This window comes from Microchirus variegatus, assembly GCF_963457635.1.
Source record: "Microchirus variegatus genome assembly, chromosome: 3".
NCBI lineage: Eukaryota > Metazoa > Chordata > Actinopteri > Pleuronectiformes > Soleidae > Microchirus > Microchirus variegatus.
The window spans coordinates 32919389-32934482 of NC_139804.1; the positions used below are offsets into that span (position 1 = coordinate 32919389).

The 15094-nt window shown below is 42.5% G+C and overlaps 1 protein-coding gene across 1 annotated transcript; it reads right to left on the bottom strand.

Annotated features, from left to right (window-relative positions):
• Positions 1 to 435: 435 nt before the first annotated feature.
• On the bottom strand, positions 436 to 12765 carry igsf10 (immunoglobulin superfamily, member 10; the record flags this gene model as incomplete). Its single annotated transcript, XM_083886649.1, has 9 exons — positions 436 to 2939; positions 3012 to 3378; positions 4352 to 5255; positions 5457 to 6902; positions 6998 to 8695; positions 8830 to 9597; positions 9959 to 10349; positions 11832 to 11961; positions 12560 to 12765. The coding sequence occupies 9 exons, from the start codon at positions 12763 to 12765 to the stop codon at positions 1389 to 1391; spliced, it is 7461 nt and encodes a 2486-aa protein (XP_083742775.1). The 3' UTR covers positions 436 to 1388.
• Positions 12766 to 15094: the final 2329 nt, after the last annotated feature.

A 15094-nucleotide genomic window follows, 5' to 3' on the forward strand; every position in this document is an offset into this window, starting at 1 on the left:
TTAACCGCTCCTGACGGTTGTGCCACCAGCGTGTGTGAATGTAGGTATGAAAGATGAGTGATAGAAAAACGTATGAAAGTGTGAGTGAATGGGTGAATGGGAACTGTAGTGTAAAGCAGCTTTGAGTGGTCATCAAGACTGGAAAAGCGCTATATAAATACAACACCATTTACCATGTACCATTCTAACAACGTATTTCTCAATTTCCCTTTCTGCTCCAACCTCTCTGGGTTAAATTTGCAGGAGAGCAGCAAATCAGCACCTAATCACAAAGAACTGTTTTCACAGCTGGAAAGTGAATGTGAAAGTGGTGTGTGATGATTTGCGGTTGCAAAGAAAAGGCCCAACCTCCACGTATATGTCCTGGATGTGACCTTTACTTCATTATTACAACAGCGTTACAGTAACCTGTGATGATAGCCCGATTTTGTCACATATTTGTCAATTTAAGAATTTATACACACAATGTTGGTATTAGATCAAACAACATCAATCATTTAAAAGGCTTGCACCATGCTTACTTTTTACTTTTATTTCAATTTCTTCTCCCTTTAATAAAGTACATACCATAAACACACACATATATAAGCTATTTTTTATCATAATGTATAACATTATTTTAGGTTCTTGTGTACAACACAATAGACTGGTAATGTGTTAATCGAGTCTTCAAATGCTTCGAATAGAATAAGGAAATACAAAAATATAATGATGAAACTGAACGTCTTCGGCTCTGGTATGAAAACACTGTACTGTCAATGCAGAGCTATAATCCAGTGTAAAACAAGCTCTCTCCACTAAAGATTTCAACAAAGTCCCCTTGAAATACTTCACTATTTTTCCCTTGTCTTTTTATTTGCAGTTGAAGCATAAAGCATGACAAGACATGACATCAGCAACTTCTATCTAAAGGGTATTAAAATGTGTTGTTTTTTTTTTGTTGCACTGCTGCGACAAATTCCCCCTCCCCCCTGTCTATGCTGTAATAGTATCTGTATGTGCAGCTAGCCAAAGAAATCACTTTAAATTTGACTCCACGCACTGGCACTTTCCTCTCCCATGAGAACTTCCCCAGATGAGAACCACCAATGAATTTGCAGGCCCGCACTCCGAAAGATACAATAACAACGTTGTGCTCCCAGACAGGGGTTTCCATTAAAAATGTCTGTTTCCTCTGTCTTCTGTTTCTGTTAATGTTATTTAAAAAAAAAAAAAAAAATCACGTCTGTCATTTTAAAAGTAAAAAATATTCCACAAGCTGTGATCCTCATCGATCCACACGTGGGAAACCATGTACCGCACATTGCCAGTGCAAGTGTCCGTGTGTCTGTTAATGTTTACATTCAGAATAACCAACCGTCCTCTCTCAGGTCTCTTCACTTCCCCCCTCACAGAACACGTAAGTATGTGGTCTTTGAGTCTGTGCCTAAGTGGTTCTTAGCTAAGCACTTGTATGTACCAGAGTCTGCGACCGTGGGCCTCTGGATGGTGAGCGTGCCCTGAGGATGGAGCAGCTCACTGCCCAGAGGACGGCCCTTTTCTGCCGTCGACAGAACAGAACGATCGGGCAGCTCCCAGATTATCTCTGGTTTGGGGATTCCAGTGGCAACACAGTTGAGCCGGATAGGTGTCCCAGCTATTGCCCTCACACTAGGAGGTGGCGCTGTTGTAATCCGTGGAGGAAGAGCAATAATAAGAACGGGCACAGTGAGCACAGCCTCTCCAGCGTCATTCTGAGCTCTGCAAATGTAGTTTCCTCGGTCATGGGCAGTAGCGTCGTGAACAATTAAAGTACCATTCTCCAACACCTGATAGCGACCAAGGACTTGAGGAAGGGTAAGTGTGTGTCCACTGGGAATTGTCCAGTAGGTCCTGGGTTTGGGACTTCCATCAGATAGACAGTGAAGGAAAAGATGTTCTCCAGACATACTGCGCACAATGCCTCTAGGCCTGCTGAGGATGTAAGGCTTCTGTCCAATGTCTAAAATGATAAGCTTCTCTATGTAACCTATGAAGTTCTTGGCACCACAGCGGTACTTCCCAGCATCCTCTTTGATAGGGTTATAGATGATCAAAGTCCCATCATTGCCAAAATGGTGGCGTGAGCCACGGTCAGGTTCACCGGTGAACCGTGTTCCATTAGGCAAAGTCCAGAAGATCTCCGGCATTGGGTTACCAACAGCAGAGCAGTTCAGGACTACAGTTTTCCCACTGCGAGACACAACCCGTTCATTATAGGGGTTCTTGAAGAGTGGCCTTCGTAGCATACTGGTCACCTCCAGCTGCACCACCATGACGGCTTCCCCTCCGTCATTTCTCGCTATGCACATGAACTCTCCGATATCGGTTGGCCGCACGTTGCGAATCTCTAATGTCCCATTATGGTGGACATTGATCCTGCTGCCAAAGTATGGTGCTGTCAAGAAAATGTTATCAGGCATAAGCCAAGTGATACTCGGTGTGGGGTCACCTTCAGCGTTACAATCTATTAGTTTCCTGGAATATTTAGGTGCCACGTCTTTGATGACAGTTCTGTTTCGATGATAGCCGTTGATCACTGGTGGATTCCCATCTATGTCAAGCGTGTAGACTTTTCTATCTTCACCAGCAGGGTTGCGAGCCATACAAACATAGTCCCCAGCATCGATAGCTTTCACATCCCTGATGTTCAGCGATCCGTTGACATGCATTAGATAACGTTCATTTGATGCAGCAATCACATCATTTGTGGGTAGCAACCACAGGATTTTGGGTTTGGGTTCCCCGTGTGCTTCACAGTCAAAGCGGACGTGGCTGCTGGGCGTCACCCTGGCTGAAGTCTGGCTGGGGGGTCGTATCCTGGGTGCAGTGGCCACCACAGTGATATGCACATGCATCTCATCCTTGCCCACTTGGTTCTCAGCATAACAAGTATAGTCGCCTTCCTCTGACATACCAACCTGTAGAAACATGACAATTATGTGTATGATGTAAAAAAGTTTGTGGCATTTATAGCTAATAAAATAGCATACCTGGTTTAGGTAAAGAGTTCCGTTGTCAAACAGAGTGTAGCGTCGTGCTCGTCCACCTCCACTGCTTGCATCAGACTGCAGAGCACTGTTGACCAGCGTTCCATCTGGTAAACCCCAGGAGATCTCTGGTTTTGGATCTCCAGACGCTTTACAGTCAACCTTTAAGTCGTTACCATAGGCAACCTGTTTCTTGTTGTGGTTTTTTGGCTCGATTTTGGCTGGCTTCATTGACACACTGACCCTCATGAGTTGGAGATCCTCACCAACCTCGTTCCGTGCCACACAGAGATAGTCACCGGCATCTTTATTACTCATAATATTAATAATAAGAGTGCCGTTATCCAAAACTTGGATTCTCCTGCCCATTCTGTAGAAATGTGTGACAGAAAAAGTGTTAGCTGACCATGAGTGGCGCACAGAACATGTACTTTTCATAAAGGGGCATGAACAGTGGGAATTAATATCTATAAAAACGTGTTTAAAAATGTCCTGCAGAACAGGCTAAGTATTTTAGAATCTAACTAAACTGACCCTCTGCAATGGAAAGGAATTAAGCTACAGGATTTGAAAAATAGCAATAAATAACAATCTTCCTTCCTAAGCCTTTTTTCCTCATCGTAAATAGACCCAGCAGTATTAGAACATCATCTGTAAGGTAATATTCTCATTACACGCTCATGCTTCTTTTCTGGTGTTTACATCGAACACATAAAGCCTGTTATTGGCTCATATATTTAACTTCTTTTTTTAAGCTGTTGAGAAAATAAAGTATAAATAATATTTATTGAGACTGTACTTAGGTCAGCTGTTACAATTTGGCAATGGTCCAGCAAAAATAGCATGATTTGTCTACTGCTAGACAAATCATGCTATTTTTACTGCTATACATCTCAAGTCTACAGCACTAATCCCCCAAAGATAACATAATTTATGCCAATATATTGGCCTTCAAATGTAGTACTGGGTGTATTTTGTGTTAATTTTAATTCTATTACTTAATTTTCTATTTACTATTTAACTTTGCTGTTTTTGCTTTAATACAGCTTTAATACATATATACATACATACATTGTTTACACTAAATAGGATAATTATACATATTACTTGTGATGCTGCATTTTCATGAGACCAAAATACATTACATTATATCCACTGCAATCATTATATCACTTATTATTTGTGAATATAAAGCAGCGTGTACATGAACTAAATTCATGGCTTTCGACCACACAACCTTTCAAAAACATTTAATTCAGTTAGAGCTTTCAAATCGTTTATGTGCTGTGTTTTTGTTTGAAAATGTTTCCTATTTTTTCTTGGCTTTTACTGGGACATCTTACTTGTGCCACTGGTCCACCACAGATTTAGAAGGTAGCCTCCACATGATCGTCGGTTTGGGGTCTCCTTTTGCTGAACAGTTAAGTCTCAGCTGATCCCCAAAGGACATCTCCGTCATGTACTGGGAAGTCTCCACTATCTGAGGTGCAGACTCTCGCCTCTCGACCGCTACAGTCACCACCCTTCGCTCTGAGCCAGTGGAGCTGGTCGCAATACATTCATAGATCCCACTGTCTGCTGGTGTCACGTCCTTAATATGGAGTGTCCCATTCTCATACACTGATACCCTTGTTTCTCTCGCAGGTTTGTTAGATCGTACCAACGTCCCATCGTGGAGGACCCAGTGAATAGCAGGCTGAGGGCTGCCTTTGCCAGAGCATGGTAGCCACAAGTTCTGGCCTGCACTGGCTTTGAGCTGCTGTCGTTTCTCCTCCACGATGCCTGGTGGCGCTGCGACCACCTGCAGTCGGACTGTAGCAGTATCCGCTCCAGCTGGATTACTGGCGATGCATTTGTAATTACCTCTGTCGTAAATAGTCACATGCTTTATGACCAGAGTCCCCTCAGCGGATACTGCTACCCGTTCGGATGGTGCGTTTTGACCTCTAACTTGGGTCCGGTTTCCCAGGATCCAGGATATCATGGGCGTGGGTCGACCCTCTGCTTTACATTTCATCTCTACTGTACTTCCTGCGCGAAATTTCATCTCACGCATCTTTGGCTCTAGTATACGTGATGGATAGGCCACCACAGACAGAGTGACAAGAAGTTTGTCTGATCCATGATCGTTCTCGGCTAGACAGAGGTACTGCCCACGATCTGCAATGCTGGCATTGTGTATGAACAATGTCCCATTGCTCAACACCTTAAACTTGTCCATCGTCCCCTTAATTGGAAAACTGTTTCCTGCAGGACAGAGAAATACACATTTTTGAAAGAAACATTCTACAAAAATCACTCAAAAGAATCAAGTAATAAACAACACATCCCTCGTCACAACCAATTACTATCTAAATACAAATCATGTATTTCTCATGCACCTTTTAAAATAAATGAACATGCATCTTTTCTAGATAATACTGTGTTCGCACACATCTGTGTTTGTACCTGTTCTTGTGGAGAAGCGTTTCCAGGTGATGTCTGGCAGTGGGTTTCCAACAGCCTCACACGGCAGGAAAGCATCAGAGTTGGACAAAATGGTAAAACTGGCAGCATTACCACCAACTATCTTTGGTTTACTTGTCAAGACTTTTGTTGTGGATTCAAAAGCAGCAATATTAGCACGTGTAGCTTCATTGTTAGCAACATGATTAGGGATGGCATTGCGTGTGCCTATGTTGTTGGACGTGGCAGGAGTGTTGATGTGTCCTTGCTCGACTGTGCGAACAGTCACTGTGTCAGAGCTAAGGTCTTTCTCTGTAACGGCTCTGGCAGCATTGCTTTGCACAGTAGGTCTTCTCACCTGTGGCTTGCGAGCGTTGAGATCATTATTTCTCCGTGTTGGTGGTCTGATGTTGCTTTGAACTCTGGTCTGAACTGTTGTCTCTGACCCCTTTGTGGTAGGTGGCAGTGATGTGGTAGTAGGGTTATATGTTGTGGTGATTAAAGGTGTCTTGTTTGTAGTATATGCAGGTAAAATGCCAGATGCAAATTCATCATACAATTTGGTCTCTGTCGTTGATGTTTGGTCAGTGGCAACAGTTACTGTGGTTGTGTCCACTTCCCTAGATTGTGTATATAGGGGCTTGTAAAGTGAAATGGTCTGTTGTGGTGTCGTCTCTGTTGTAGTTTCCATAGAAGTTACCGCTGTAGTTGAAGCCTCAGTTGTGGTAGCAGGATGTAGTTTACTGATTGCGGGTCTTTTGAAGGGTCTCCTGCCCCTGAATGGTCTTCTTCTCTGCCCTTGCCTTCCTCTTGTCCCACCAGGCCTTGGTCTTATTACAACCAAATTATCCGATAGTCCGCCAGACCCAGATAATGAAGATTCATCAAGATGTTTTACTGAAGGTGGTTTGATAGTGGGTGGGGATGGTAGAGTCTGTAATTCCGGTGGTGTCCCTGTAGTGGTGGAATACCTGGAGAAATAGGGAGAACTTGTAGAGGTTATAAGTTGAAAGTTGGGTCTTAGTGTGGTCACCTCAAAATCTGCAGACGATAAATCTTCATTGTCATCATCTATTGAGCTCTCTCTGCCCGCTGTACGTCTGGTTGGGGATAGAGTCTCGGGTTCAGCCATTGAGTTTGTGGGGGCGGTGGGCATAGTAGCAGAGGTTGTGGTTCGGGCCGTTGTTGTAGTCTGTGCTGTAGTTGAGGTTTCTTGAGTGATAAATGGCCTGTTGAGTCTGGTCATGTCACCGCTGGAGACATAATCCTCTGATTTAGACTCTGTACGAGTGATAGGGGTATTAAATGCCATAACATTTTTTCTGGGGGAAGCTGTTGGTTTTCGTGTGGTGGTAGGACTCTTCGTTTGATGTAAAGATGAACTCGAGGGAGCTTCAATGAGCACCCTTGTGGCCACTGTCTTCTTTCTGTCTTCCTCACAGTCACAGGCTGAGGGGGAAAAAATAATACATTACTTTTGAGTTAAACTAGTAAACATTGAATAATGAAGCAAAAACATGAATATTGCAAATATGGCAATATACCTGTGGTGAGTTCAACTCGATATGGCACTGAAGCGTTCCTGTCTTTAATCACTGAAGACTGTTTAAGCTTATTGATGAATGACTGTATGTCAGTGATCCTGTTAGGTTTTAGAAACCTCCTACGGCCTTGGAAGGTCCTCCTTCGTTCCCCATCCCTGCCGTTCTTATGCGGTATGATATGGATCTGCTGCTGGGAGATGATGGTGGATCCTGCAGGCAAGTGCGGGGATTTGATTGTTTGGGTGGTGTGGAAGGTGATTTCGTCTTGCTTTCTGTCCGTGGTGGTGATAGCTGTGAATGTGGTCTGACCTTCTGGGTCCGTGTGAACGACAAGCCCCACTTTGCCGGGGCCGTCCTTCATCGGTGAAATGTTCGAGTCAGTAGTAAAGGAGAGTGCTGGGTCTGTGGAGGTCTCTGGCTCTGTGGGTTGTCCTCCAGAGAACTGGAGCTGAGTTTCTTGCGAAGTGTCTTCCAAAATAAGTTGGAGATTGACTGGATGCACGCTTGACGGTGAATTACTCAAACGGGTATAAAAGTCAGTTTTCTTGACAAAACTCGGATATTCTGTGAATGTCGACTTGAGTGGTGTAGAGTCCGACTGCATGTTTGATTCTGTTGTTAGTGTGTTTGTTTTTTCTGTTGTTTCACTGTAATCTATGTAATTTGTATCTGTGGTTTCCATAACCCTTTTTTGAGCTTCTGTTGTTGCTAAAATATGATTCTGCCCTAGTTTAACTGTCCCTGGAGAAACACTGAGAAACCTTTCGTCAAAACCTAGACCTGAACCAGTTTCCCCATCACCAAAATAACCAGGGTGTGACTCTTCATGTATTACCCTCTCTTTCTCATTTTCAGTCTTCTTTTTTAAACCATCTTGAGCCTTCTTCATGAACTCAGCAAATTTCTCTGGGTTAACTTTTCTGGACGCTTTATCAAAAACCTTTCTGCTCCAGGTGCGCCTGTTGCTGACTGGCATCTTCCTTCTCTGTCCCAGTCTACTCCCAGAGCCCCCTCTGCCCTGTGACCTATGTCGGGGATACGGTCGATTGTCTGTAATGGTCGTGGATTCCTGGCTATTTCTGTCAGAAGGAATTGAAGAGGGCATCTCATCTTCTATCAAGCTATCCATCCCTGATCCCTCTCCGTCTAAAATTGTTACCTGCTCTGCTGTTTGTCCAGTTACTGTTACCTGAGACACTAGCAGGTCAGCTCCAAGGTGATTAGCAACCAAACATCTATAAAACCCTCGGTCCCGCTGTGTGAGGCCCTGAATCAGCAGAGTCCCATTCTTAAGCACCTCTCTGTTCCCATGAGACGCGTCTACTACTGAGTGATCGGGGAGGATCCACTGGACCGAAACTTTGGGACTCCCTGAGGAGCTGCAGTCAAATGCCAGATTTCCACCCAATGGTCTTGAGACATGGACCCCATTGACATCAGTTTCTTCCACATCAGGCGACAGAACTGTCAACCGAAACACAAGGATATCTGCATCCAGGTAGTTTGTGACAATGCACCGGTAGAGGCCTGTATCGGAGGAATCTGCACCTCTTATAATGAGCTTCCCTTCAGCAGTGATTGTGATCCTCCTGTCCTCACCAGTGTAAGGAGCTCTGACCTTACTTCCATCAGGTAAAATCCACTCCAACAAAGGCTTTGGCTCACCCTGGATTTGACAGATCAACTCTGCCACACCACCTATGTTAAAAAAATAAAAAAAATACTTTAATAAATTACCTTTACATGTTTTGGCTCAATTGAATTCTCATTCAGTTTTTATACATTTGATAAGAATAAACTGAAGGTAATTTCTATGCATCTCTAGCTCCCACCTGTAAGTACTGTGTGCTCAGTCTTGGTTTGATTATCTCTCTTGATCATGGTCCAGGAATAGTGGCCCCTCTTTTTCGATGTACTTTCCACACGCATGTTGACCACAGACTGGTATTTGATGTGCAGCGTCGAGAAAGTGGTAGTCGTGCGATCAAGCTGGAAGCTCACCTCTCCCTGCATCAACCATGAAGGAGAGGCTTTAATCTCGGCCTCGATGTTTGTGTGAATTCTCTCGTCTTCCTCTTCTGTTTTTATCTGGCTGTACCTGTACACCATTTCTGGGCTTCTGGTCAGCATTAAGTCTCTCTGGAGCCTCAGGGGAGAGTCACTGTAGGCGGCCAGGATCTGCCACAGCTGCTGGATGTGTTCATAGTCAATGTTACACACCAGGTAAGTAGTTATGCCAGCGGTAAGCGCAGTGACATTGTTTCCCTCCTCCTGCTCGAGGGTTTGCGTGAGATTCTCAAAAGCACTTGGCCTCTGGACAGTGCAGGATAAACTGGCATCGCTGTGAAACGAGTCAGTTAGGTTCATTTGTATGGAGCCTAAAGGGGCAACAAAGTCCTTGGGGGAAACTGGTGTAAAGTCCCCTTCTTCCACGCTGATATTTTTCTGCTTTAGATGTGCATGGATCCAGGGTTTTGTACAAGTGAAGGCATCGTCTGATAGAAGGGACAGTGGTCTTCTGTAGTAGGGAGCAGGATTTTCACAAACAGGACACAGCTGTCCGTTCAGATATCTCCGGTCTCGCTTACATTTCAGTACACCTGGAAACATTTAAATGAAGTGGTGTAGATTATAGTTAGCTGCATGTAAGGCAAGAACACTTGTGCTTTCAACATTATGGGTTAGTCAAATAAAAATATGATGATTGACTCTCCAAAGGATTTATATATTTCCATGAAATTTTAATTTGGAGGAGAGAAAACAGACCATTTTAAAAGTCTGATCAAAACAACCCATCAAGGATTTTTTTTAGCAACTTCCCCAGATGTTTTTATACCAACTTGTAAAAGTGAGCTAACAACGTTTCAGTGTTTCTGTAATTAGAAAAGGAGGGGTGCCCTGTAAACATTACAACCTTACACCTCTCTAAATGCTTTTCAACTGCTCCAAAACATTTCTCACCTGCGTTCTTCTTTGCCCACATGGGGAACCACTTCATACGGCAGTCACATGTCCAGGGGTTTCCATGGAGGAAAACATTCTCTAACTGACTACAGCCGGCAAAAACGTCTGCAGGCAGCGTGGTGAGGAGGTTTTCCGATAGGTGGATGTTTTTCACTGAAGACACCTTGAACACTTGGCTGTGTCTCAGTGTGATGAATGTGTCTGGGTGGAGCTGCTGGAGATGGTTACTCTCCAGATGAAGAAACTGTAGGTTGGTTAGGCCGTAGAAAGCCTCTGGGCTGATGAAGTCAATGTGGTTGTGGTCCATTTGGAGTCTCACCAGACCGTCCAGGCCCTTGAACGTCTCTTTGTTGATTTGTTTCACTTTATTGTAGGACATCTTGAGGACCTGCAACAGCGTAGAGATGTAGGAATGTTTGTAAAAAAACAATGTTGTCACAAAGATCAGAGCTCTCGGGTCTCAAGCATCCAGCAGGAGACACACAAAAACATTTCAATAAATTCACACATGACATTTCTCACACTGATAAGTGATAAAAGTCACAGCACATAAATTAGTCATCTATGAATCGAAGATCCCCGATTCCGCACGGCTGGACAACTGGAGTCACAAGACTTGCTTTGTATCGCGTTGTAAATGTGTCAACACGGGATATTTTATTCTGAAATGTAAACCAGATTTTTTATTTTCCTACTTCCTGTCAGTTAAAAATTCTTAAATCCAATAATTTTAATTTAAGGCCTTAAAAATTCTCCTAGAATCTCATAAAAGGTCTTTCAATACAATTTTGAAAGGTCTTAAAAATCTATTAATGTGACTTTTATTTCAAACGTGCATAAACTTCTCGTCTCGCTTTGAAATGCTAGTGTGCTGTGCGCGCGCCGCGGTGTGTCACCGATTAGCATAGCAGCGTAGAAAACTTAGCGAAAGCCCACAGCTAAGCCGAATTGTTTGCATAAGATGGGTAAGTGCAAGTTCAAACGATTTGTGGCTCCAATTTTCCTTCATGTCTTTTGTTCTTTTTTGGCAGTATGGATGTGAAATGGGTCTTAAATTGTATTCATTTTTTGTCTTTAAAAAAGTCTTGAAAAGTCTTAAATTTGACTTGTTGAAACCTGCAGAGACCCTGCCTGTGCAGTTGGATTAAGACCAAACTGGATGCTACTGGGACTAGCAAGCTAACTTCAGTACAGGGAAAGATTTGTTAACTTTCCCTGTACTGACGTTAGCTTGCAGCACTGGGAACATAACATTAGCATTGCTGCAAGCTAACTTCAGTACAGGGGAAGTTAACAAACCTTTTCCTGTACTGAAGTTAGCTTGCAGCACTGGGAACATAATATTAGCATTGCTGCAAGCTAACTTCAGTACAGGGGAAGATAAAAAGAGTTAACTTAACATTAGCATTGCTGCTGTACTGTAGACTGTGCTTTTCATCTAGACTGGTAAGTTAACTGCCGATGATGCCAATGTTAGCCGTGTGTGTATTCATGAAACACTAGTAGGCTTATACATGTTTAGAGGATTATCAAAATAGCAATGTAACTGAAAATAATTTATATTTTACTTGAAAAGTGTTAGCATTCAGTTTTATGACATAAATGCCTGTAACGAATACATTTGTAACATTTCAAGATATTCATTACAAATACTTTAAGTATTACTGCAGTGTTTCTCACTGCTGTGCCTTGGGCATTTTAATGATGTATGTGCTTGTAAACACAGCATAGGACTAGTGAGGACAACTGTTTTTAATCAATATTAGGATATATTAGGATTACTTATGATGATTCATCGGTAATAGAGACAAAATATTTTTGGATTGTACATTTTTGCTAACTGACTGACACACACACACGTGATTTTTACCTGCAAAGACTTGAGGTCTTGAAAGGTTCTGTCTTCAATACTCTCGATAGTGTTGCTATGTAGCATCAACAGCACCGCATTCTCCAGTCCTGGAAGATCATTTTCTCTCAGGACAGTTATACTGTTGTACCTAAAAGAAATTAAGAGGGAAAAAAAAATCTTCAGTTTATGAACTAAAGTAGCGGCAGTCGTCTCACTTTAATACTATCTTCAAAATATATGCCTTTACAGGAAAGAAGTTCCCGCCCTGCTGATATGAGGGTGAAATATTAGCACAAGAAATGAGCACAAGTGTTACTGATCACATTAACAAACTCAGTCATCATCAATTTGATTATTTACACTTGTGGTTTTCTTACTAGGACTGACAGTTGCTAGTTCTTGCAGCTATAGCTTGACTTGCATATCCCCATAACTCATGTCAACCGTAGGTTAATTTCCTTCTCCGTGTTAGCTTTTGAAACTCTCACATTCAGAAATGTGGGGGGTGTAAATTTATATGATCCATTTTACTAGTCAGTGACCATGAGTCGCTTCCAATATAATTCCTGTTCCAGCGTTATGACGGTGCAGTAAAACATCCAAAAAAGGCAGTAGCCAACATGTGTTTCTCGGTTATAATGTTATTTCTGCGTATAGAGTCTGCGGTTCAACGCAATCAAATGAAATGATTCCCACTCTAGTTTTCCAGTCCTGCGCAAAGTTGGAGGCAAAGTGAAAAAGCTCACCCGAGGTTAATTCTTTCCACAGCCGGCTGGATGTGGTCAGGTATCGCTGTCAGGTATCTGAAGGTGCAGTGCACTTCGGTCGCTACGCTACAGGCGCATGACGTGGGGCAGCCGGCGCTGGTCTGCAGCACCGCGGCCAAGAACAACACGACTTTGAGCAGCCACCGCCGAAGGTATGAAGCAGCATTGCAGGCACACACACTCATTGTGCTCAGAGATGGGGGGGGGGCTCCAGCTGGGGGAGCAAGAGGTGCTACACGGTGTCCTGAACCATTAATGAAACCCACCTGGAGGGACAGCGAGAGCACGTTCAAACATCATTTTTCTGATAGATAGATAGATAGATAGATAGATAGATAGATAGATAGATAGATAGATAGATAGATAGATAGATAGATAGATAGATTTTTCAAGGGTTCTTGGTAACACTAATGGTTCCAGTAAGAATCCAGAGAACCCTTTCCTGAATAAAGGGTTTTAAAAGAGTTCTTGGTGGAACCCTCCAAAAGAGTTCCAGGTGGAACCTTTACAAAAAGGGTTCTCCTGTGAGGACAAGCCAAAGAACCTTATATGGTTCTACTTAGCACTTTCATTTCTAAGAGTGTAGATAGATAGACAGACAGACAGACAGACAGACAGATAGATAGATAGATAGATAGATAGATAGATAGATAGATAGATAGATAGATAGATAGATAGATAGATAGATAGATAGATAGATAGATAGATAGATAGATAGATAGATAGATAGATAGATTTTTCAAGGGTTCTTGGTAACACTAATGGTTCCAGTAAAAACCATTTTGATCCAGAGAACCCTTTCCTGAATAAAGGGTTTTAAAAGAGTTCTTGGTGGAACCCTCCAAAATAGTTCCAGGTGGAACCTTTACAAAAAGGGTTCTCCTGTGAGGACAAGCCAAAGAACCTTATATGGTTCTACTTAGCACTTTTATTTCTAAGAGTGTAGATCGATAGACAGACAGACAGACAGACAGACAGATAGATAGATAGATAGATAGATAGATAGATAGATAGATAGATAGATAGATAGATAGATAGATAGATAGATAGATAGATAGATAGATAGATAGATTTCCCTGTTTTACAATTGATAAAAATGTAAACTTTGCACATTATAAACAATATTTAAAAATGAGAAAGTAATGTGTACTTACTTGGAGAGCTGAGAAAAATATTCCATGCAAACGTAAATGCCAAACTAATAAATATAAACAACTAATATAAAATAGTAATAACTTACTAACCGACTTACTTAGGTATTCATCGTAAGACTGGAAAAACTATGCATCAAACACAGTTTCTCTCACCAAACTCCAGCACCCGTAGAAGACAAACCTGTCACACTTATTTAAAAATAAAAATCCACACGAAAGAATAAAAGGTTCACGATTCCTCAGATGAGTCCACTGTGTCTTGAGGTGCAGAGGGACTGGAGTCATTTCTGTGTGAGCGTCTGCAGCTGAGCGCAAGTTTTGGTCTCCTCCGCCCCCCCCCCCCCCCCCCCTGTAATCTGCTGAAATGTAATCCTGGACCAACTGCAGCTATGAAAAACTGTTGGTCCTGGTGCTCAGGAAGTGGTCTGCTTTCACAATTCTGACAGACTGTTGCACGTCAACTGACACAAAAACCTCATTAACTTGAATGACAGAGGACAAAAGTGGACATTTAAATCGCTGCCAAGACAATAATTTATCTCATGTGATTAACTAGGTCACAAATATTTCAGCACAGGATCACTGCTCAGTTGGAAAAGCTTCCCTGATGGAAGATGTTGGATATGGCTTCCAAATAACTTCCAAATTACTGCATAATCTTGCCCCATGTTTGTAAACAGTTTAAAACTTGGTATTCCATCTGCCTCAAGTTCATCTACACCACAGACTCTTTGTGGAACTCTTTGTATCAGATGAAAGCGCTTTTTAATCACAATGGTCACGCGTTAATGTGCGACAGATGAGCTTAACAAGCATTTTACTTTATTCGCTTTGTTTTTATTTGTGTGATCCCATGCGTTTGGAGTCGGTGTCTTTTTCCATGTTTTGAATTCCACGACCCTAGATCAGCTTTGTTGTACGTCTTGTTTAGATTTTTTTACCAAAGATTAAGATAGTAGTATTCACAGGATGGACCACAATAATTCACCGTATGGTTTCTTTTATTGTTCAATATCGGATATTGAACCTCGGAACGGCGCGGAGTAAAAGAGAGAATGGCTGTGACTTGTGGCAGCCTGAAGCAAAAACCATGCACCAATTTGAATGGTTTGCCGGTGACTCATTGTGACTGTCGTCAGACGTCGCCCCCCTTGTAAACAGCTTTTTATGAAAAGTATATACATCAAACCGCGGCTCACGTTGAATTTAAATCACCCCCACGTGTTCTGGCTGACCTGTGCTCCCTCACACAAGAGCAAACATACACACACACACACACACACACACACACACACACGTACGCATGGACTCACAACCACTTACACTCACATCTGTTGTTGGTACCACAACAACAGATAAT